Genomic DNA, 24,979 nt, shown 5'->3' on the forward strand with positions numbered 1-24,979 from the left:
CGGGCTGGACTCCGCTTTGTCCATGGTGAAAGCCGATCCGGCGATCCACAGCGTGCAGTTGATGTATTTCCTCAGCGACCAGCACAGATGAGCTCTAGGCATGACGAAGCGGATATCTTCCTCTTTTGGAAGGCCAAACAAAGTATTTTCGCTTTCGCAACAAAACACACAGTGTCTTCACAACCTTCACGACATGGTGGCAGCAACAATACTACAGCGAGAATCAAAGTTACGCCTTCTTTCTTTGTGTGAACATTTGGGCGGCGTTATGCAAATCTTCCCACATAGTGAGGTAGATATGTGGGGGCGTGTTAGAACGAGCCGTTTTAGGTAGGTGTGGCTGACTCTTAACTTTTATAAAGAATATCTCTTTGGATTTGAGACTTTAGTCTTTGCAACTTTACAGATCTTCTTTATGCACCAAGAGCTTGTAACACTCCAAGGAGAAAGGAAAAAATGAAATTGCATCATATGACCCCTTTAATAAAACATATTATGCACAGGAAAGCAGATGAGCCCAGAATGTGAACGGAACGTGCAAAGTTTCACATGTTTTCTCCCCCCTAGAAAAAAATAAACATTATAATGAAAACTCTTAACGTGGCTTAAAGAATTAGCACATTGCTTGCCTGTACATAGTATACATTTTTAATAAATTATATATAAATATAAAATATATACACAATGTGTACGCTTTCGCTGCTAGAGGTCGCATTTTCAAAACAACAACTAAGGCGAAGCTTGATGACGCTCTGAAGGAGAGTGGAATCAAAGCCACTAGAAGGCAAGCCTGCAACCTTTAGCCAAAAAAGCGTAATGGCTAATGCTAACACTTACAGTTTGCCAGTATGTGGGAAAGGAGACCAGAGGCCGTTTTTCTGAATGGATGTCAATGGAGGAGAGGCTTCACTACGCTGAATAAACAGCTTTTTAGAGGAAACAGCTTATCATTTAATAAATCGACAGCCTATCAGCTAATCTCCAACATGTTTTACACTAAGCAATACTTTTGGATTGGACTATTTTTAGAGTTTACACCGGGAAAAAAAATGCCGTTTTATAAGAGAAGTCACTGACTTTTTTTGCGACAGGTGAGATACAGCTTACGGCATTCTCATTCATTCCTATGGTATCCATAAACGGCGATTGAGTGACGCACAACTCCGACTGAAATTCAATGACGTCAAGGCTGTACTGTTATTGGTTATTTATTTCTCCCCCATAGAACTGTAGCTTAAAGTCTCAACTGGTTTTGCGAGCAAACGCAATTATCTTTGCGAGAGAACAAAAAAAGCTTTGAAAAATATTTTTTCCTCCCACCCCGTATTGTTCCCACCAACATGTCCCTTTAGGGGTTCCGTAGGATAGGCTACATACAAATAGGGTGATATTAAATGATTTAACCCGTGATATAAGATTTTGGCCATATTGCCCATCTAAGTAAGTCATCCCACTATCACAGGCACGCCATGTAGGCTACACTTCTTGTATTTCGTTTGGGCACCACAAGGTGTTGCTATTCCTGAGGTAAAACACGCCCTCACATACAAAGAAATGTATAAATGTGGAAATAAATAAATATAGAAATAAATACGTAAATAAATACATAAATGTTGAAATAAATAAATGTATAAATAAATAAAAGAAAAAAAATGTGAAAAAAATAAAAATATACATAAATAAGGAAATAAAAGTATAAATATTATTTTAGCTTTTTTTTTTTTTACTTTTCTTTGTATGTTTATTTATTTATTTATTTATGCTTTTTTACATTTATTTGTATGGTTATTTATGTATTTATTTATTTATTTTTTATTTTGTCAGGTTTGGCATTCCATGCAGTTTCAGATTTGTATGCTATAATCTATGGCAGGGGTATTGATACTTATTTCCTGTGCAAAGGGTTGTTACCCAGTCATGACAGTGGGGGTTTACACTAAAGTCTTGAAAGAAAAGAAGCACAATAACAGCACCTTTAAATGTATTACTAAAATATGACTACTGTATGCATGATATTTACATTATACATTATAAGTAAACCTCTGGGAAAATAATACAATAAAAAGTTATGTCAGGACCCTTTTAATGTCCCTTCAAGGTGATATGAATGTATATTTTGCACCGGACTTTACCCTTCGCATCTGTAGAACTAACACGTTTCACACTAGCCTTAAGGCTTTCAATCATAAAAAAGTGCATCTCTCTGCACAAGTAAAATATGTACTAAATGTTACCACAGAAACACAGGAAGCATGCTAAATGAACTGATATCTGGAATTAATTAGGTTACCTTTGATAGTGGTAAAAAGGAACCAAATTTCATCACATATCAGGTAGCCAATGCACAGAAATGTGACAGACTATATAACTGGGGTTAAATACAACTTAAGCTGCATTGACAAGATCTGTTGCATGCTGTTGAAAATGTTATTTAAGCTCTAAAGTTGTCCAAATTGTCATTGTGAGGTGGGACTACTTTTCTTGATATGATAACCAGAATAATTCTGATGGGTGGAGCTATTTTTAAATGTAAACAATGTTTTATGGCTAGTTACAGCAGAGACCGTCTTCCAGGTGAAGATAACAATCTCTAGCTAAAATGTGTTGAAAACATGGAATTCGGAAACGGGTAACCCAAAGGCTGCTGTGCCTGACTGTAAGTGAATAAAGGAGATTTTATATGATTACATCATGTCTCTTCCTGGACTTTTTTAGTGGATATCAAGCAAAAGTGGTCATGTCACTTAAATTTGAAGTTAAAATTGGACAGGCAGCATCGGTAAACTGCAAGCCACGGATACAGTTAGAGCTTAAGTCTTATTTTACCCTGTAATATACATTTAACTGAATAAGTAACTTAGAATCTGTCAATAGTGGTTTGTTCATTCAAACACACAAGCGCATCTCCTTTAATCTCAAATATTTCCCAATTTCAATGGGAACAAAGGACCTTTGAGGTATTTTAAAACATTTCCCTGCAAAATAGTCAAAACATTTGGACAGGCTACAAAGAATAGCAACATAGCATAGTTCTGGAGGGGTGTCTTCAGTTCTGGTCCTGGTTACAGCAGAATTGGAAAAGGAAATGTTAGGTTCATGGCCAAAATATAGGGGGACAAGGGTTTGAGCAGAAGATACAGCAGCAGATATCAGCTGGATGAGAGGAAATGCCAGATTTTGGAAAGAAGGATTATGTGGGACAAGTGAGAAAAATGTAGAATGTCACAAAGCGGTGTCTCTCACTTACCATTTGTGATGCCAGGAGATAGATGGTCTCTCTCATGATGCCTAGACCTGGAAGCATCTTGCTCCCAGCCCCCCTGCTGACCTGTTGGTGGTCCCTGGCCCTCCAACATGTTCACAATGTCCATACGGTCAATGCTCTTGAGGGCCATGTACAGGCTGTCCACTACAGTGGTGAGAGACACACAGATGGTGGAGAAATGGAGAAGGGGAAGACAGGGTAGTTGGACATAAAGGATGAGGACAGAGACACACCACTGACAAAACCAAAGGATTTCAAGACACTATTACATTTCAGGTCTTGGAGTCTCTACTAATGATCTGATGACCTGAATCAAGTGTGTTTGATTAGGGAGAAATACAAAGACTCCCTCCGAAATCACATACCCTCTTGAGAAGGTACTTTTTTGAATAAGTAATTACTTTGCAAACCGCAAAAAGAGTCTGTTATATATTGTATGAATGTGTGTAGTATGAATGTAATCTGGACGTACTACAGTCACCATTGTCACATGACCTACCAGCGTTTTGTTGTTTCACGTCATTTGATGGGATAGCCTGGGGCTTCATGGGATAGTAAAGTGTCTATCGTTTGCACACTTCAGAATCATGCTGGAAGTAGTAGGTCATCTAGGTACTTTTTGCCTACTCTTTTATGCCTTCTGTGAATTCTGACATATTTATTTTGTCATGTGCTGTTTTTCACCTACTATATAGTAAGGAAGTATGCGATTTCAGATGCAGCCCTTATTGTGCACTGTTAAGGAAGTTCCAGGGACAGTGACCCACTGTTCCTGTCGGAAGCAAGAAGTCCACACCTGGTGCAAGTCCTTCCTCTCAATATGATTGCCACAAGCATTTGGGCAAGGCCGTGTTGTGCAGCATGCTTTGTGTGCAGTGGCACTCATTTTTTATTCTAGCTAGAGCACAGTGCTGTGGCAAGCTGAAGTGGCTGAGGCACCTACTCAAAACAATTTTTGTTTCATGCAACTTTCCAATAACTTGTTGGCTAGCCGCGACTGAAGTAATGGACCGAAATGGAAGTAGTTCACAAACATCACAACTTTCTGGTAGCTAAAATGAGCTTGAAGAGACAGTCCTGAAGAGAGAAATTCTGAATGAGAATTGGGCTGCTGGCCAGCTTTATACGGAAGCGGGCAATTCTCACTGCCTAAAGGCATGCTTAAAGATCTTCAAGTGCAGTCGTGCAATGACACAACTCCCATAGAGTAGTCTGTATGGAAATGACTTGACGGATAGAGAACTGACAAACCATTGTCCTGCTCAGATCTCAGCCACAGATCCTTTTCCTCAGAAAAACACAGATCACAAAAGCAGATTGTTCTCCATGGTGATTGTGTAGCCAAGCATTTTTCTGGGGTTCTCCTACATTCATAAATATGATAAAATATTTTTTTTAGATAGAAGATAGAACATCCCGTGTTTATTGAATGTATATAATTTTCTCACTGAAGCTGTGCATGAACTTATGATCGTAACTAGGATTAATTACAAGCTAATCACTGAGATTTCAGCAAAAACAGTCAACGGATGTAACATCCCAATCAAAATAGAGTCGACGAATGGGGCGCAGCCTTAAGGTAACATGAAACCCTCTTATTTCAATAATGGTTATTTCTACATCAGATTTAAAAGGGGTTCAGAATTGGGGACGTGGGAAGCCGTGGAAGGTGGGAAGATAGAGGGGTGGTGAGAGGGAAAAGACTGCATGATACGGGGAAGGCCTGAAGCGCAGCAAGACAAAAGTTTTGATACCTTTTTTGAATCCTGCAGCACTGCAAGTTAAAGGCATGCAACAAATATGGCGGCATGTTCATACAGTTACGTCACATGAGACAGATTAATAAGATTATATTTGCTCGCAAATAATTTAGGTATTCTTAGGATCATAGTGAATGGACACTATGGCACTCACTTTTGGCTCTCTTCCCCTCTCGAGCGGCCCACAGGTTGAGCAGTGTTGAGCTCTGCTCTAAAAGGGAGTTGGGATTCTCCACACGGATCTTATTTATTTCATCTACATTAAACTGCAGTTCACGTCCCAACTCTGCACAGGAATTAGATATGATACATTATGTTTCTTCACTATTAAGTGACTCATTTCAGACTAAATCATAATTTACTGAAGTATAAGTGCTAATTTTGTGCCACTCAAAAACATTATTGTACTAATAAATTGACAAGTCAATAATCAAACAAATATAAATTGTATAAATTGGTTGATACACAAATACATAAAGCAACAATTTTGAAAGCACTGCATATTTATTTTAATTTTTTCTTCATCGATTTATGCTGTAGTGCTGTCTTTATGCTCTAGTGTTGCACCAGTGCATCCCTAGCCACTTTTCTTGAAAAATATGAAAGTTTAAAAACATGTTCAAATTTGCATATGTAAATTATGTGTAGACAGGAGAGGGAGTATTGACAAAAACTGCAGGCAATGGAATTGCAGTGAAATAAGATTAATGTGCATTTATTTGCATATATGATATGAAAATATATGACATGATCTGACATGCCTCTTTCAAATTCTCACATCATTGCCACCTTTTGTACAACTAAACTGACTATAAAGTGGGTATAGAAAAGAATCACATTTTGTTGCTTTGCAGCCTGAAATGAAGACGGACAAAGTTTTTGTTTTATCCAGCTGTATTATCCAGCTGTATTGTATTTTACTACTTATAACATCCAAGTGAAAGATATAACATCAACATGTCAGACAAAATTATAATAATAATAAAAAAATACAAAAAAACAGAATCACTGATATTTTGTTGAACCACCTTTTGCTTTAGTTACAGCCTTTAGTTTGTTGGGATTTGTCTCTACTAACTTTGCTTAGACTTTGCAATATTTGCCCACTCTTCTTTGCAGAACTGCTCAAGTTCAGTTCAATTTGGGGGGGTGATCCTTTTTCCAACTCAGTGATTCCGGATTTTTATTTTATTTTTATTATTTTTTTATTTTTTTACAACTGGATAAAACAAAAACTGTGTTCATCTTCATTTCAGGCTGCAAAGCAACAAAATGTGATTATTTTAAAGGGGGTGATTCTTTTCTATACCCACTGTATACACACACACACACATATTTGACCTTATTCTTCTTTTTTGCTATTATTATTCAAAACAATCTGTTTAAATCTGTATATTCCTGTGTATAAGTTTTCAGTTAATAATGACATTGAATTCAGCAAGTCTTTAAATAATCAATTCATCCGCTTTAATACAATAATTAGAACCAATAACTGTTTTCAATTGATTATTGATTTGTCAATTAATTCATCAATTGATTATTACATTGCATGAATGGGCCCCCATATGAAGTCCCTAGCATGAAAAGGTTTAGCTTGTGCAAAATGATCTTTTGTAAAGCCAAAGAATTAAGCCAAAGGTCAATATTTATTCTCATCTGCACATGCTAGACAATGTGAAATGTTCTTGAGCTTTGGTAAATTTGGACCTTAAAGTAAATGACTTGTCAAAACATTTTGTATTCTGTACGTATGTGGCAGAGAAATAAGATCCAGATATGCCTTGACAAGACATGAGCAGTTAAGCATTATGCTTGGTAAGCGAAAGAAGTGCATCCAAACCCACACACTCACCAGCCCAGCTCAGGCCTAGCTGTTCAGCTATTAAAGCCATCTTTAACTCCGTCCTTTCCATGGCGCTCAGTGATGCTGCAGAAACCAGACCATCATTGGCTCAAGAGTTCAGCAATCTGATGCTGCAGCTCACATCTTATTCAAAGCAGGGTCAGGCAAAGGTTGAATGAGATTTGGGGGCTTAACATGCAGGAGATGTCAGTGTGGGAGCAATCTTACCCATGGCTGGTTCATTTAGAGCACTGTATCTTTCCCTCAGAGCCAAAGGAGTCAGAGTTCTCCTTCGCTCATCACTTCCTATAATCTATATAAAGAAATAAACACACTGTTAGAGAACACTTGTGGATTTAACTCTTTATGTGAGCATCTGTTTGTGTAGGAAATGTGAGAACAATGATTATCAACATTTGCCGCATTACCTTAATGCATGGCGGCATGGTAACGTTGAGGTTGCACAACACATGCTGACTATCTTCGTATTTGGTTGATTTGCGCAAGAAAGACAAGAAGCCAGAGGGATCTTTACTGCTGTCCCTCACCTGGGGAAATAGAAAGAGGTGGATATACCAACAACATGTGATGATACGGTGATGCTCATTAATATTAAATGGCAAAGAAAACTATGCATCATGCAGTGCCTTCTTTCTGGCAATATAGTCATGATTTTTTTTCGGCACCCATTCACTGCAGAGGATCCATTGGTGAGCAAGTGATGCAATGCTACATTTCTCCAAATCTGATGAAGAAACAAACTCATCTTGAGGGTGAGTAAATTATCTGCAAATTTGACCTATTCTTTTAACCACTGAAACACTCACGTAATAACCAATACAAATGATCTAAACCTACATTTTTATGACCTAGTTCACAATGGCTGAAAGAATCTAATTTGGAGGAAATAACAAGGAAACATGTAAAGTTACTGTAAAAGGTAAAAACTGGCTGTGATGACTTTACCTTGACAGACACAGGCAGTCTGTTGTCTCTGAAGGCTTGGAAGTTGAAACAGCGGGGCTGCTGGGCCGCCTTCCTAATGGGAACCAAGTTTCCTGAACACTCCAAATACAGCGGCATTCCCTCCATGACCTACAGAACAAACGGCAGCCAGTAGATTTAGGCTTACAGCAGATGCAGCCTAAATGTAACATTTATCAATCACATTTGATAATAGCAAAGTCAACATGAAACATCATTAGCAACACATTTACTTCTGTAATGTCACATATTTAAGAATATTCAAAGAGATTAAAAATTGTTTGTTTGAGTTTGATTGGATTGTGAAATGTGGGTGTTTTATTCCAGAAAGTAGCCAGACCTCAAATGCAAGTTTGTGGTGGATTATGGAGAGTTCATTTCTATTTCAAACCGACTTTAATGGCACTTCTTTCCCTGTTTTTTGAGATGCTGTTTAAGGTTTAAATGCAAATGATACTTTATTGTAGAAATAATGCCAGTTGCTGTAATCACATGGACAAAGACACAATTGATGCATTATTATGTACTGTCTATATGAAGTATGTAACACACTATATCATATGACCTCAATGTCTCTGCTGCGAGCCACTTCACTGAAGTTCTCGTGCTGCTCCAGGGTTTTGTCAATTTTGTCGTCAGTCATGCAATAACAGCGGAGTCGACCCTCTCGTGCTTCATTCATCTTTGCAAAAACTACAAACTTGGCCATGTACGGCACGGCTGATAGCTCGCGGTACAGGAGGTTGGCAAAGGACACGGCCTCTGCGGTCCGAGGACAGTCTGTCAGCCAGAAACTGTGGGAGAGCAAAACCGATTTTGAGTCAGATTTTTAATATGAACAAGGTTGAATAATAAAACACTGTTGTGAAGACGAAACCCATATTTCAACTTCTGAAATAAACTAACGTGATGTAGAGGTTATGGTACTTACCGGGCAGAGACATTAGTGGTGAAATTGGCACAATCATTGGCATATAGGAGTTTGGTGGTACCAGTTATATCTTCCCACTGGGCAGGAGCCGTGCCACCTATGAAATGTGGAGAAGTGCGGTTGAAAATAAATATTCCATAAACATGTCTTTATTTTATTAAATAAACCCTTAAAGGAGCCTTGCTTAGGAGCCCTATTTGATCATTCTGGGTAATTCAGTTTTAAAATGATGATAAATTAATATTTTTTTTAACCTTAGAAACCTAATCCTTGCATTGATTCACTCTTGCACGTTTGTTGAGCAGCGCAATTTCTATGACACTAGCGGCCAAAACCAAATGGAATTGCAAAAATATTTTGACAATTTTTTTTTCTTTTTTCAACATTTTCTAAAGACGTTTCTATCATATTCTAGTTTTTAGAAATGGCTCTGCTACCTCCTAAGTAGATTTTTCGCTAATTTTAATATCTTCTAGACAAAAATCTTGCCTGATTGTTTAGAAAAGTAACAGCACACTCTCTTCAAGAAGCCTTATGATTTGAGCTGTCATTCATCTCTAAAAATGATCATTTTAAACGCCAAAGCCTCATTATTTACTAGTCCAACTATGAATGGCTTCCTTACAGTAGTTGTGCACATTAAACTGGGATAAGAGAAAGCATTTTAACATTAAAAATGACACTACATCACCTTTACATTAGTTCCTATTTCCTGAACATATATTTGTGATTACCTTTTTTACATTTGTTTCATTATGCTAAAAATAAATAAAATAATATAAATCCATTTACAGTCAGTATTTTTGTCTTTTCCAGTTAAAAACCTCTAAACACCCTTAAAATTAGGTAACTGAGAAGCAAAATTGTAATGCATTTGCAACATTAACATTATTTCTGTCATGACAACTCTCGGAGGGATTGGCATATGGTAATGTACATGACAATGTTAATGTATTTGGTCTTGGCGGAATAGATCTGCTACGCTGCTGCTGCGGCAGAGCAAGTACCGTGACCTATTATAGCATTTATTAATGTTGAATTAAATTTTATTTCTGTATTTTTACTTTTCATTTTAATTTAAGTAATTTAGTTATGTGTTTTTGTCATTTTCATATATGTTTTAAAAATATTTATATTTAGCTTTATTTGTATTTCAGTTTCAGTATTTTTAGTACTTAAACGTTCGGTTAGTTTCTAGTTTTCATTTCAAGTTTTCTATTTTCTTTTATTTCAGCTTTATTCCAATTGTTTTAGTTAACAATAACACTTATTTGCAATTACATAAATCTGAAAGGAGAAAGAAATATTTTCAAATAAGATAAGAAAACTAAACTTTAAGTATGCTTCGAGCAAATTTATCTCGTTTAAATGATCATTTAGATTGATTAGATATTTTCACCTGGAAATAATGATGCAGAAAAAGACTTTTTGCAGCGTAAAACTGTTTGGCTGATTTTTACCGATGACGCTGCAGAGCAGGCGGAGGCTGGTGGTGTCGCCCTCGCCTGCGTCCCGCGGACTCTCCATCCAGGAGGGAGGCAGTGGGATCCTCAGGCCGATGGGACGGTGAAACTTGCGCCGACGAGGCTCTACTGTCACCACAGGGCCAAACGTGGCTTGGTTCCCCAGAAGTTTAGCCAGCAGCTCATCAGGGACTGGCTGGGCCTGAGTGCCGAGGATGGAGCGGGAGAAGAGACCGTAACAGAAGGGTAGAACGCAAAGTAAAAGACAGAGGTGGGGAAGAGCAAAGGTGAAAGAGAAGAAGATGGGATGAGAGTCAGAAGAAATAGATTTGGTAGTGTGAGCAATGGTGCATTCACATATGAATGCATGACAGAATGATTTAGTTCGGATTTTCATGAGAGAAATCAGGGAAAAGAATAGACAGAAAAGCTCTCGATATATTTCCATTTTCTAATTATTGCACAATGTAATTCAAGACACCAAATTTAGCTTGTCAATCAGTCTTATTTATTAATGGAAAAAAGAGTCACAAACATTATTGAACCAAAGCTGGTGCAAAATTAATTCACTTGCAGTAGAAACTAAAGACACAGACACAACAAAATGACCCTGTATCGTTGTAAAGCTTTTAAAGATCTTTGAGTGTGTAATTCATTATAATCATTGTGTTATTTGTTTACAAGGAATTACAATATGAAATCTTGAGTCAGGTGTGCTATATTGCTGATTCCTAAATGTTTATTTGACTACATCACATTTAAAGCATTCAAATCCTTGGCCAGCTGTCATATTTTAAAGAATTATAAATAAAATGTACATTTGTAAATCTGTTTAAGTACTAAGCATTTGTTGCTGAGAAACCTGCGACAAATCTTCCAAGAATAATGAGAAGCATCTCAAAGAAATCTGAAAGATACTTCTGTGTGTTATTGCGGCAAAATATATGAACTATTAAAATCGATTTCATTTTATGCCACCTTACAATAACTGACTTCCTGATGTCCAGTGTTTTTAAACAACACAGATTTGTAAATGAATTATTTATAATTCAGCACAATGAGAACTGATCAAGTTTGTCAATACATTTAGATGATTAGATTATTAGGTCACTTTTCACAAAGAAAAAAAAGCAAAAATGAAGCAAAACAGAAGAATATATAATATAACAAATGACAAATGATTAAACAAACGATGGGTTAAAAACAAGTAAAAAAACAGCTTTGGTATGAGCAAGAAAACAGAAATAAACACATGCGTTGAGTCCTGCACAATCATTTCATTCTAAGTTCTAGGTTTTGACATAAAAAAAAAAAAAGATTTTGTGTATCTGATAAAGTTTTTAAAAAATCTAATAAAAAAATTCTAAAGGTAGTACAGTAACTCATTAAGATGCTTTATCTAATGAAAGTTGCTTTTATAAGGTGCTTCAGATATTTGTAATAGTACAGAAAATGTTCATCATCCAACTCTTTAATTTTATTGAGCTTCAGCTTCCTTTCATGCATTTTAACCTCTTCAACTTACAATTCCATCAATCAAAACCTGCCATTACCTTGATACATTCAGACAAAACTTTCATCTATTCTCAACTTTTGCTATGTTTTTATGCCCTACTTTTTATAGCACTGTAAACGTGTCTGTATATGTTCATCTGTAGAAATAACCTATGTGTTATCTAAGCAGGAAGTAGAAAGATCCCATACCATGCCATACTATATCAGACTTCATCATTCATTTTTACCATCATCAAACTCAACTTACAAAATCACATTCATTCACATTCCAAAGGAACAATGTTAAAATTGCTGATCGCAAATAGAATTCATTTTGAGTGATGAAAGATGAGATGTTTCGTCATGTTTGGTGTCTCATGACCAAACAGGAAAACAATGACAAAAAAATCTAAAAGCTGTCAGATACATTATGGTAATATGCAGGAGATAAGCTTCCTCCATTTTCCATCACTTCTTCCTCCTCATCATTCTCCCATCTCACCTGCAGTCCGAGACGGACACGCTTGGTGACGGCTGTCTCAGGAAAACTGGCCTGGACCATGGGCACCAGCTTACTGGCGAGAAAACCCCCTTCTGGGCCAATCAGATCGTTCTCCTGCTGGATGCGGGACACCACCGCAAAGTAGAGCGGGAAGTCGGTCGAGATGATGCGCCTGATCCTTTTCTTCCCAAGTTCCTCCTGACTTTCAAGATCTAAAGTGCACAGCCAACAGAGAAAAGACAAAATTATCACAGTTGACCGGCTACACAGACATCAGAAATACTGTACATTTATAGACATTACAAAGCCTGTTAAAGGAATAGTTGACAAAAAATTGAAAATGTGCTGAAAATGTGCTCATCCTCAGGCCATCCAAGATGTAGATGAGTTTGTTTCTTCATCAGATTTGGAGAAATGTAGCATTGCATCACTTGCTCAGCAGTGGATCCTCTGCAGTGAATGGGTGCCGTCAGAATGAGAGTCATAATGGATTTGTTTCTTACAAACACGCATTTTTGTCTTCTCAAGACATTAACTGATGGACTGGAGTGGTGTGGATTTCTTGTGGATTATTGTGATGTTTTTATCAGCTGTTTGGACTCTCATTCTGACGGCACCCATTCACTGCAGAGCATCCATTGCTGAGACACTGATGCAATGCTACATTTCTCCAAATCTGATGAAGAAACATCTAATCTATTTCTTGGATAGCCTGAGGGTGAGGACATTTTTAGCAAATTTTAATTTTTTGGGTGAACTATTGCTTTAAGAACATGTCTGAGAGATCAAAAGAAAACAAATATATTATATTTTACATACAGAAATTTTAACCCCCGCCAAATTCTCATTCTTGTAATATAAATTATATAATTTTTATTGGTTACACTTTATTTTACCGTGTCCTTGTTACGGTGTAATTTTACATTTAAGTACGGAGTAATATTAATTAACTACATGTACGTATATGGTTGGGTTAGGATTAGAGTTCATGGCATTTTTGCAAAAGTTGCTTAAATATCTTAATTTAACTACGGCCTAGTCCTGGCTTAAGCTAAGCCCCGTTTGTGAAACCGGGCCTACATGTATTAACTGGATGGTTAGGGTTAGGATGAGAAAAAAATATTACTGGTGTGTATCTTGAGACAAAACAATGGCACTGAGATATTTTAAGATATGTCAGAGCAAGTTTCTTTCAGTTAAAACAGCTCAGACATGCATTTTAGTCTAGGCTTAAGCATTGTCTCTGAAACCGGGGAATGTTTTACCGTACTATTTTTAATCCTGATTAAATAGCATTTTATTATTCTGAGTAATTAATAATTGTTATTTATATATAGTACATCATTAGAATTATCCTGCATGTAATTGAATTGAATTTATTCAGATTTTATTTTATTACCCAGGCATGCTGATTCACATTACTTGTGTTTTTACAGTAAAGAGACTCATCAGGGAGAAAAATTAGAATCTTTTTCTTTCTTTTGAAACAGGACCTACTTCAAAATCTATAATAGATAAGAAGCTTATTCTATAATTTAACCGCAAATGCTCCTTATACTGTAATTTGCCAATACAGCAAGAATTAGTACACACCTTCATCCATGCCATTGAGGATGGTCTCCAGGACCTCGTCACCATAACGATTGCGATGTTCCTTCCAGACCGATCCGTTCTCACTTCTCAAGACCACGAGCTCACGATCTCCCCGACCGAGTGCCGCGAAATGGGGAATCTCCACAATCACAGGCCTTCAGGAGTAATGTGAGCCGGGTCAGTCTGCGATTTCAGTTCGTCAAAACGTATTCTGGTTTTCTAGCAAAACTGGTTTCCTCACCCTAAGAACTGCATGCCAGCTGGACCAAGAGAGATGATACGGCTGGCAAGACCCTCACCCTCCACCAGAGGAGGTGGTGTGGCAAGTTTCTGCGGCTTCACCAGGCGGCAGGTGATGCGTGTTGGAGCGGCACAGGTGCGAGGAGGAATGATGACACGCAGGCCGTTATGTCTGCTGCCTCTCATCGAGCCGCCACGAGCATCCACCATGAAGCTCACAAGGAAACTGCAGAACCATGAGCACAAAGACCATGCACAATTCATTCATGATATTTCAATTTCAAGCCAGAATGTGCACAATATTTCAGGTAGAGGCAGAAAACTCACCCGGTGTGGATGGGGCTCGCTACCGGACTGACATTGTCTGACGTCTCTGTGGCCGGACTGCTGGGGATCAGCGAATCCTCATCGTACTCCTTGGGCAGAGGAAGTGGGGTGTGCTGCTGTATATGTAGAAAAGTAGATACTAACACAAACAAAAATATACACATATACACTGTACAAAGTGAACATGTGCAGTTCTTACCTTACGGAGTTATTTTAAGTAATCTGATCTGATTTGATTTGAATTTTCATTTGTGTAATTCTTTTGTGTGAATTTTTTTTTTTTTTTTTATCATTTTTTTAATATTTAATTGTAATTTAATTTAATTGACATAGATTAATATGTAGTGATAAAGTGTACATCCACAAAAATACAACATTGTTATAAACACCTGTAGTCTATTATTACACTTATAAGCATTTGGTTTTATAGTTATTAAAGCCTTTTTCAAAAAATGACAAAAACAATAATAAAAATTAGACAATAGTAAAAATATATATAAAATCTGCATATGGTTAATAGCCCTTAAAAAGTGTTTTGGCGGCAATATGGTACAATAAGACTTTCAGATAGTAATCCCATTGTATATCTACAGACTACACTACCATGGTACAAGTAATAATAATAATAATAATAATAATAATAATAAATCGTATAGGTATGGTATTACAACCCCAATTCCACAAAAGTTGGGACATTTTGTGAAATGCCATAAAATCAAGAATATGTGATTCGTTCATTCTCTTTAACCTTTATTTGACTAAAGTACAAAGAAAAAAATCCAATGTTTTTCACTGGCCAACTTAATTTTATTTAGTAAATATGAACAAATTTTGATTTTGATGGCTGCAACACACTCCAAAAAAGTTGGGACAGAGTCATGTTTACCACTGTGTCACATCAGCTGTCCTTTTAATTACAGTGTTTAATTGTTTGAGAATTGAGGATACTAATTGTTCAAGTTTTGCAAGCAAAATTTCCGTCCAATCTCGCTTGAGACAAGACTTCAGCTGCTCAGAAATCAGCTGATTCTCCTTTTCATGACTGGTCATACATTTTCAATAAGAGACAGTTGGTCAGTGAAAACGTTGGAAATCTTTTCTTTGTGCTTTTGTCAATTACATAAAAGTGAAAGAGAATTAACAATTGATTTTATTGCATTTCACAAAACATCCCAACTGTTCTGGAATTGGGGTTGTATATGGCAATCCAAGGTACTTCAAAGAATGTTATGATATGGAGTCATATTATTTTAGGTGTCTACTATGTACAATAAATAAATATATACAACATACACTACCCGTTCAAAAGTTTTGGGGTCGTTAAGATTTGTAAATGTTTTTGAAAGAAGTCTCTTCTGCTCATCAAGGCTGCATTTATGTAATCAAAGATACATACAGTAAAAACAGTAATATTGTGAAGTATTACAATTTAAAATAGCTGTTTTCTATGTGAATATATGTGAATTTTCTGCATCATTCCTCCAGTCTTCAGTGTCACATGATCTTCAGAAATCATTCTAATATGCTGATTTGCTGCTCAAGAAACATTTCTGATTATTATCAATGCTGAAAACCGCTGCTGCTTCATATTTTTGTGGAAACCGTGCTGCATTTTTTTTCAGGATTTTTTGATGAATAGAACAGCATTTATTCAAAATAGAAATCTTCAGTGACATTTTAAATCTCTCTACTGTCACATATGTGACCTTGGAGCACAAAACCAGTCATAAGTGCCAATTTTTCGAAATTGAGATTTATACATCATCTGAAAGCTGAATAAATAAGCTTTCCATTGATGTATGGTTTGTTAGGATAATATTTGACCGATATACAACTATTTGAAAATCTGGAATCTGAGGGTGCAAAAAAATCTAAATATTGAGAAAATCATCTTTAAAGTTGTTCAAATGAAGTTCTTAGCAATGTATATTACTAATCAAAAATTAAGTTTTAATATATTAACAGTAGGACATTTACAAAATATTTTAATGGAACATGATCTTTACTTAATATCCTAATGATTTTTGGTATAAAAGAAAATCAATAATTTTGACCCATACAATGTATTGTTGGCTATTGCTACAAATATACCCCAGCGACTTAAGACTGCTTTTGTGCTCCAGGCTCACATTTGATCAATTTAATGTGTCCTTGCTGAATAAAAGTATATAAAAAAATCTGTGACCCCAAACTTTTGAAATTTTAAAACGTAAGTATATAGGAGTCAAAGACACTTAATATAAAGTGAGACCTATGATACGACCAGGGTACTTGTATCAATCAATCAATCAATCAATCAATCAAATTTACCTGCTCCATTTCGTGTTCTTTCAGCATGACTGTTTCAGGAGACACACATGGGATCCTTGGAATAGCAGGGGAATGATTCCTAAAAAAACACAAGTTAGAAATAAGTCTGACACAAAGGAGTCTGTAAATGACAGTTCTCCGCTCCCCTCATAATTCATCTCAGTGGCCTTTCCTCAGTTTGGGCTCTACTCTTTTCTATTCAAACTAGTTTAAAACATCCTAGGTCATTTCTTCCACCAACTCTCCTCTACTTGATTATACACGTGTCTCGTCTTGTTCAATCTGAATCATCTTCATCATCATCACTGCAACTCTCCCTCGTACTCTAGAACATTCTTGGGGGAAAGGAAATCCTCATCATGGTCCTTTATGTCCTCCATCTTCAAATACCTGGCACCCTCGTTCCCCAGCAGCTCCTCGCCTGCCGCGACGAGGGATGAGAAGAGAGAAAAAAAAAAGAAGGGTGTTAAACATGCTGTCAAGAGGATATGAACACTGAATGAATACTGACTGGACAATATGGAAAGAATATCAATGGATTGAGAGCTGCTGAGTGAGTGTAATATGTTATGACAGTAACAAAGAAGTACCATGGTACTAACAAGGTTCTTTTTAAGTACCTGAGTACTATGTGAACACCATGGTAATCATTCAGCACCATGGTATACCAAAGTACAATGGTATAACCATCACTGTACCATGGTACTGCCACAGTACTTTTTTAAAAAGGGAAAGTAATGCAGTACTGTAACCAGATTACTATTTCCTGTAATGAAGTGAGATAATAACTTTCAGTAATCACCATCACAATTACTTTTGTGTCATTACTTGCACTGCATTTACAATTTTAAAGAACAATGATTCATGTAACATTGAACAATAAATGCTGTTTTGAACAAAGTGATTACGATTCCTTTCAATTGGTTGAAAAGCCTGTAAGCTACTTGTGAGCGATGCATGAGCTACACTGTTGCAATTGATCTGACTACTAATACAGAGCTGAAAGGACAATTTGGTATATTTTTGATAGTCCATCTGGTAAAGGTTGTTTAGAAATTAATCAACGTAACGTGATTACTGTTCGAATGTCTTTTGCTGCAATGTAGAAAAAGTAATTAGTATGTATTAACTAATTACTTTTTGCAATAACTTCCCCAACACTGATTGCAAGTGAGTGAGAATGAAGCAAAGGGAAAGATTTGTGATGGACATACTGCAACAAAACATATCAAAGCAAATTAAACCTTTTGTGTGTGTGTGTGTGTTAGCAACATCATATGACCCCTTTAAATTAACTACAAATCAGAGGCACGGATGACCTTCAAAACACAATGCCTCCACTGATATCGTGCTGCTAAATACATAATCATATGTAAACTGTGCTTGTTTTCATAAAAAAGTGAAAAACTGGTGAAGCAGAAAATGACATTTTTTCATTTAATCAGCAAAAAAACAATAAGGTCAAGCAGGCTTCAATGGCAATTTAAAGTTAAATTTAAATTATTTCATATTGTACCTATATATGCATATATATATATATACCGGTATATATATATATATATATATATAGGTACAATATGAAATAATTTAAATTTAACTTTAAATTGCCATTGAAGCCTGCTTGACCTTATTGTTTTTTTGCTGATTAAATGAAAAAATGTCATTTTCTGCTTCACCAGTTTTTCACTTTTTTATGAAAACAAGCACAGTTTACATATGATTATGTATTTAGCAGCACGATATATATATATATATATATATATATATATATATATATATAGCAAATGTATATACTCAATATACCATATATACTGAAAGATTAAACTTAAATTTCAGCATTGGATTTGCACAAGGCAGCCATATGATGCACATCCTTGTGAGAGTCTGGATGCATGTGAAACATCTTCAGGACATTATGTAAACACACCTGTAATATCTGTAATCACACCAGGAGCTGAAATACTGATTTTATATGATGCATTGATTCTACAACACACCCTTAAAAAAAGGTGAGACGCTTTGTACATCGCTGATTTTGCAAGTAATAATTCTGAAGAAATTAACAAATGCACAAATATTATATAGTAAGGTTATATTTATAAGTTCTTAATCAGTGTTTTGGTCTTGTAAATTCATTTCATAAACAAAACTGCACAAGATAACACTTTAAGGGACTATATCTGTAGTTAAATTAGTTTCTCACAACCTATTAGGCACCAATGATTTACCAGTGGGGACAGAAAAAGACATTTAATTGAAGATATTCTCTGTATACTTTGTACATCGCTGATTTTGCAATTCACAATTCTGAAGAAATTAACAAATGCACAAATATTATATAGTAAGGTTATATTTACAAGTTCTTAATCAGTGTTTTGGTCTTGTAAATTTATTTCATAAACAAAACTGCACAAGATAACACTTTAAGGGACTATATCTGTAGTTAAATTAGTTTCTCACAACCTATTGGGTACAAATGATTTACCAGTGGGGACAGAAAAACACATTTAATTGAAGATATTCTCTGTATGTCTTAACATATCATGCAAGTAACTAAAGTTACCGGACAATAAAACAAAGACACTACATATTTAAAATGTAAAATAATATCAAAACATTTTTTTTTTCTAATATTGATCATGAACCACCACTTTTTGTTCCTGGCCCACTGGAATTTCAATGATGCAAGTTTGCAAGTTTACATTTATACCATAGTGCATGATAACGGTTTCACTGAGAGAACTAAAAAGGAGATGTAGCAGGTTAGTGGGAGCGTTAAGTGCTATGGAACAGTTAGATACCTTCAGGAATAAAAGCAGGCTCATTAACATCAATGCACACATGCTAATGACACATCCATCATAATTTCAAAGTGCACCAGAGAATGACAATGTGTTTGTGTGCGTGCATGTGTGCTTGTAATGAAGTCAGCGACGATGGCCACCGCACGAAGAAGAAAGAGGGAAATTCATACCTAACGTTAGCTGTGCAATTCCTAGAAAAACCAAGAGCAGGATGCTCTTTAAATGCCCACTCATTTAAAGAAAGTAATTTATTCTATGTCTTGTTTTTCCAAATGGAAATTACGCTAAAGCTCTAAAACAGACATAAGCAGAGAGCTGGATTTACCTTCATCTTCAGACACATCCAAGATCTCATCAACTGTCTCTGGGAAACTCATGCGATGTTTTTCGGTGGTGGTCTTAAAGGAAAAAGGTTATTGCAACACATGACTTCTTACATTTAGTCTTTATTTAGTTTATATAGTCATAGTATGACAAGCTGCAACTCACCATGGAAACGGTTTCTTCGGTGACCAGTTTGAGCACATCAATGACTGAGATGTATCCAAGGCGCTTTGCGATGGCAAGAGCTGATGTGCCATTCTGTAGGAGACGGAAATGTTCATTTGTCAACGTCCGACATATTTTAAAATGATGGCAATCAGTTAAAAGAGGCCAGGCTCTTACAGACGTAATTTCATTTGGTTGTGCGCCATGTTTCAGGAGAAGTGTCACAATGTCCGTATGGCCCTGCTGAGCAGCCTGATGTAGCGGTGTATATCCCATCTAATAGTCCCAAAAAGAGGACAGATTCAAAGTCAGAGCTCATATGAAAGAAAAATCACTCTTTAACATGGCAGCTGTTTCTCTTAGACTGCAAGCAGATGAAATGAAGAGCGAATCAACACTCTTGCTTCTCACATTTTTCTTCTGAGACAAAGTAACCTTACATGTGTCTCCTCAAGAGTTTCAGATCTTAACAGTCACAAACTAATTGAGTCCTATTCTAAGGAATTGGAATCCAAGGAAGAACATCTAAGACAAAGATGAAAGTTTGAAAAATGAAACCACTTACAAAGCTGATCAAAGCAAAACCATTATTTCATTTACCCTGGTCTTGCAGTTTACATTGGCCTGCTGCTGTAAGAGGAATTTAACCATCTTGATATTGCCGTAATGACAAGCCACATGAAGTGGAGTGTAACCAATCTGAAGAGAAATCAACAATGACAATCATAATCACCATTATCAATAATAATATGAATCATTATGTAGAAAAGCAACATATTGCACTGTGAGAGATGTGAGTTTTCACCCGTGTGGCAGCGTAGACGGACGCCCCATGTTTCACTAGTATATCAGCAATGCCAACATGCCCCTCCTGAGCCACGAGGTGAAGAGGAGTCAGACCACTCTGAGGACAGACAAGACATGCATGTCATTATATGGACATAAAGCAAGATATTGCATGTTATTCACAATGTGTGTGTGTGTGTGTAATGTTGAGAGATCAATGTAAACAGGTAAACATGGTCAGCTTGAAAAGAGGTGTTCATGTTTGTTCAACTTAACTAATGCAAAAATTAAGCTATTAAGGTATTAATATATGCAAAAGTTCATATTAACAAAAATGAACTCTAAGCTGATCTCGTTTATTGTTAGTTTGTGGTAAATAATGCATTAACTACTTTAAGATATTAATGTTAAGAAATGCATTAGTATACAGTATGTGCAAGTTAACATTAACATTTCAAATGCATGAACTAATGTTAACAAATACAATCTTACTGTTGTATACTTTTGTATAAGTGTTACTATGACATCATTGTAATATCTGCATACTGATGTGAGATGTTCTCTCATGTATTTTTTAAATGAACTGGCATTTTCTTTTTAAGCTATCGTAGGGAGGTGTATTCAAGGACATAGCAGCAATTTGTTTTTGCTCTTTTCATCACTGAAACTGCTTCTGGAAGCGGGAAAACTTTGCTTTGAAAAAGGATGCAAAAATTGAAGTACAGTAATCTCACCTTATTGCCCAGATTTACATTGGCCTGCTTTGAGATAAGCAGCAGCACCATGTCTGCTTGGCCCTCCTGGGAGGCTAGGTGTAACGGTGTGACCCCTTGCAATGACTCAGCATTGGCAGAAGCTCCATGCTGCAGTAAACTGCTCGCTGCCTCCACCTGGTTCTGTTTGGAAGCAATGTGGAGCGGAGCATAGCCGTTCTGCGGAGAAAAAAAGAGCAATGGGTTAATGCACTTTGTGGTTCAAAATAATGATTGAGACTGAGAGTGTTTTCAGTGTGTTGAGCAAGGCGATAAATAGTGTCATACCCGAGCGGCACTGTGTGGTGAGCCTCCTTTGCTGAGCAAAAGATTGACCACATCCAGATTGTTATGATGGATGGCCACATGCAACGGTGTGAGTCCAGCCTAGAGGAGAAGACATCTTACTTCACTGTCATCAGTAATAACAGATGAAAATGCAGTAGATATGAATGCTAAAACAATACTACTACCCTTGTAAAACATAAGCGTTTAATTGTATTGCATGTGCACTTCAAATTCTAAAAGTATATTTTTAAAACTGTACTTGCAGGTAATATATTATTAATGAAATAAAAGGCCACTTAAAAAGAGTACTTACAGACAGACACTTTCATGTCTGTTTATTAACCCACTTAAACAGACTTTTAAAAGTGCACTTTGCAATTTTGAGGTCAGTTTTAATCATCTTTTGTTGTGCTTTAAGAAGTACACTTATTTTGATGTGTTGACTAACAAACTAAAGCAGATGTAAAGTATTGATAACAATTTTAACTGTAGTATATTATTTAATATTACATTAATATATTTTAAATGTACTAAATTGCAACTCCATTATTACAAATGTATAATTACAAATATTTAATACTATACTAGTATTTAATATTTCTAATATTTTTAGTATTTGTATTTTTATATTTTATTTATATAAATGTATTATACATTCTATACAAATATAATATAAATACATTTATATTTATTTATATTATATTTGTATTTTTATATTTTATAATTATATTTAGTCATATTTTATACATAATAATACATATTTAGTATATAATAATATACTATTAATAATATAATAGTAATATTTAATACATATTAGTTTCAACAAAAATGACGACAAAAAAATTATAGTATTAGTTTACCATAAATGTTTGTCAGTACAATCAGCAGTACTCTTTAATCGTCTTTCAAACACAATAGAAGTAATTACTAAATTGCACATGTACTTAAGAGGTTTAAAAAGCACTCAGCTGAACAAAAGTTCAGCTAACTGCATGTAATATAAATGTAAACTTTAATACATTTTCATTTCATTGCAATTAACATTGAATTAATTGTCTAAAAACTACATTCATTTCGCTCTTAAGTATTATTTGCATAATAAGTACTCTTTTAAAAGTATGCTAAAGTGTACTTAGATCATTTGGACATTTTAAGATCAACGGTTTCAAAATCAACCAACAGCCTCGTCCATGGACAAGGGATAGACGTAAAGTTTTGAAGTAAGTATAGTAATATGTTACATGTTAAACTGTAATTAGATTATAGTTGCTGACTTCATTTCAATTACTTGGTTGTGTCTGTTTAAACGTATGTCGACACACGAGCCATTTTGGTCAGCCACTAATGCTATCTCATAAGGTCTCATCAAACAGAAGAGCATTCTATAAACACATGCATGCGTGCAGCTGATTCATACTTTGCCTGCTGCATTTGGGTTGGCTCCTCTCTCCAAAAGCAGCACTGCTACATCCACCTTCCCGTATTTGGCTGCTACATGAAGAGGAGTGAAGCCTTTCTGCATGGCACCAATCAAACAGCATTAAGGTTTCAAGAGAGAGTTTTATACAGTTAACCATTTGAATACAGCAGGCTGGTGATCTTGGTCTTGGGCCGCACAGTACCTTGGTCATTTTGGTGAGCTGGGCGTTCATGTCCAGTAGGGTGCTGGCAGTCTGTGTGTGTCCCTCGCGGGAAGAGATGTGCAGTGGAGTGTGTCCTGCTGTTGTGGTGGAGTTAGGGTTTGCCTTGTGCTCCAACAGCAGCTTCACCATCTCGTTGTGGCCCATGCGGGCGGCACAGTGTAGCGGCGTCTGGTCATCCTGATGGAGATGAAGGTTGATATCACGCTTTCCATAAGTGATGCTTTTTTAACAAATAACAGCGGCACTGAAACAAATGACACTTTTGACCAACTTAAAAAAAAAAAATCTTCTTACAAATCTTCTTACAGACAAATGTATTTGTTTTTCTAAATTTCTATTTCAAAGTTGGTTCAAACATTACATTGTGATTTAATAATAATAATCAAACGTTTTATTTTCCCAATGACAAAAACATTCACACAAAATAAAAAGATTTCTGTCATGACAACTCTCGGAGGGATTGGCATGGTAATGTACATGACAATGTTAATGTATTTGGTCTTGGCGGAATAGATCTGCTATGCTGCTGCGGCAGAGCAAGTACCAAGACTTGCTACCGCCAATACATCCACAACATGCTGCAGTGAGCATGTAAGAAATATTGCTGCTGCAAATATAACATACATAAAATAACCCCTCAGATTGAGTTAGACCTATCGGACTGCGCCATCTAGAGTTTCATGCCAGAACTCTGTATTTATCATTATAAAAACCTTGCATCATACTTATACTCTTCTTGCTGCTTTTTCCCTGACACATTTATAATCATTACTTCTGCCGGAGCACTGTGGAAAGTTTTATGCTTGTGCTTGTGCGCTGAGAGGCTATGGGTAATTAGAGGCTCATTATCATGAATTATATGGTTTATTAATATAAACGTGCGATTAGTCAACTAATTGCTAAAAATTAACGACTACTAGTAGAGTAGAAAAATCTTTAGTCGAGGTAGGGCTGCACGATTATGACAAAAATCATAATTGTCGATTATTCCCTTGAAATTGTAATTGCGATTATTAATTACGATTATAACAATTTACATTGAATGATGTTTATACCATTGTTAGATGCAACTGCATGCCGTATTTTTATATGAAAATAAACAAGCTGAAAACACTTAACTGAAAAACTTTTAGTGCTTTTCTATAGAAATTAAGCCTCAAATGTCAACTAAACATCGGATTGGTTTCTTCTTTAAATGATAAAAAAAAGTTAAAATATGAATGGTATTATAATGTTATACTAAAACCAAAACAATGGAAAAGCCCTTAAGATAACATGTAGAAAGAAAAAAACATATCTTAAGCGTGCAGAATAACATAAGTGGACTTTGAACGATTAATTGCCGCTTTGAATGATTACGTAATTGTGGCATCCATAATTGTAATTGCGATTAGAAATTCGATTAATTGCGCAGCCCTAAGTCGAGGGCAGCCCTAGTCAATATAGCAGTTTTTTGTTTGGCTTTTTACAACTTAATTTCACCATAAACAAAAGCTAAATTAGCT

The 24,979-nt window shown here is 36.0% G+C and overlaps 1 protein-coding gene across 2 annotated transcripts in view; it reads right to left on the reverse strand.

Moving 5' to 3' along the window:
* Nucleotides 1–24,979, reverse strand: part of LOC107722748 (ankyrin-1-like) — a 138,628-nt gene that overhangs the window by 41,057 nt on the left and 72,592 nt on the right. For both annotated transcript variants that reach the window (XM_016531215.1, XM_016531214.1), the window contains exons 15-39: nucleotides 23,454–23,651; nucleotides 23,249–23,347; nucleotides 21,832–21,930; nucleotides 21,526–21,723; nucleotides 20,811–20,909; nucleotides 20,606–20,704; nucleotides 20,183–20,281; nucleotides 20,006–20,098; nucleotides 19,842–19,914; nucleotides 19,687–19,707; nucleotides 17,037–17,133; nucleotides 16,713–16,791; nucleotides 14,403–14,518; nucleotides 14,077–14,301; nucleotides 13,836–13,990; nucleotides 12,243–12,454; nucleotides 10,244–10,448; nucleotides 8,784–8,880; nucleotides 8,418–8,646; nucleotides 7,835–7,963; nucleotides 7,297–7,416; nucleotides 7,097–7,181; nucleotides 6,878–6,952; nucleotides 5,180–5,311; nucleotides 3,248–3,409 (exon numbers count right to left, since the gene is read on the reverse strand). In XM_016531215.1, coding sequence (XP_016386701.1) covers nucleotides 3,248–3,409; nucleotides 5,180–5,311; nucleotides 6,878–6,952; nucleotides 7,097–7,181; nucleotides 7,297–7,416; nucleotides 7,835–7,963; nucleotides 8,418–8,646; nucleotides 8,784–8,880; nucleotides 10,244–10,448; nucleotides 12,243–12,454; nucleotides 13,836–13,990; nucleotides 14,077–14,301; nucleotides 14,403–14,518; nucleotides 16,713–16,791; nucleotides 17,037–17,133; nucleotides 19,687–19,707; nucleotides 19,842–19,914; nucleotides 20,006–20,098; nucleotides 20,183–20,281; nucleotides 20,606–20,704; nucleotides 20,811–20,909; nucleotides 21,526–21,723; nucleotides 21,832–21,930; nucleotides 23,249–23,347; nucleotides 23,454–23,651 — 3,196 coding nt within the window. The remainder of the gene's footprint in view (nucleotides 1–3,247; nucleotides 3,410–5,179; nucleotides 5,312–6,877; nucleotides 6,953–7,096; nucleotides 7,182–7,296; nucleotides 7,417–7,834; nucleotides 7,964–8,417; nucleotides 8,647–8,783; nucleotides 8,881–10,243; nucleotides 10,449–12,242; nucleotides 12,455–13,835; nucleotides 13,991–14,076; nucleotides 14,302–14,402; nucleotides 14,519–16,712; nucleotides 16,792–17,036; nucleotides 17,134–19,686; nucleotides 19,708–19,841; nucleotides 19,915–20,005; nucleotides 20,099–20,182; nucleotides 20,282–20,605; nucleotides 20,705–20,810; nucleotides 20,910–21,525; nucleotides 21,724–21,831; nucleotides 21,931–23,248; nucleotides 23,348–23,453; nucleotides 23,652–24,979) is intronic.

This window comes from Sinocyclocheilus rhinocerous, unplaced genomic scaffold (genome assembly GCF_001515625.1).
Source record: "Sinocyclocheilus rhinocerous isolate Xijiao unplaced genomic scaffold, SAMN03320098_v1.1 scaffold514, whole genome shotgun sequence".
Classification (NCBI taxonomy): Eukaryota; Metazoa; Chordata; class Actinopteri; order Cypriniformes; family Cyprinidae; genus Sinocyclocheilus; species Sinocyclocheilus rhinocerous.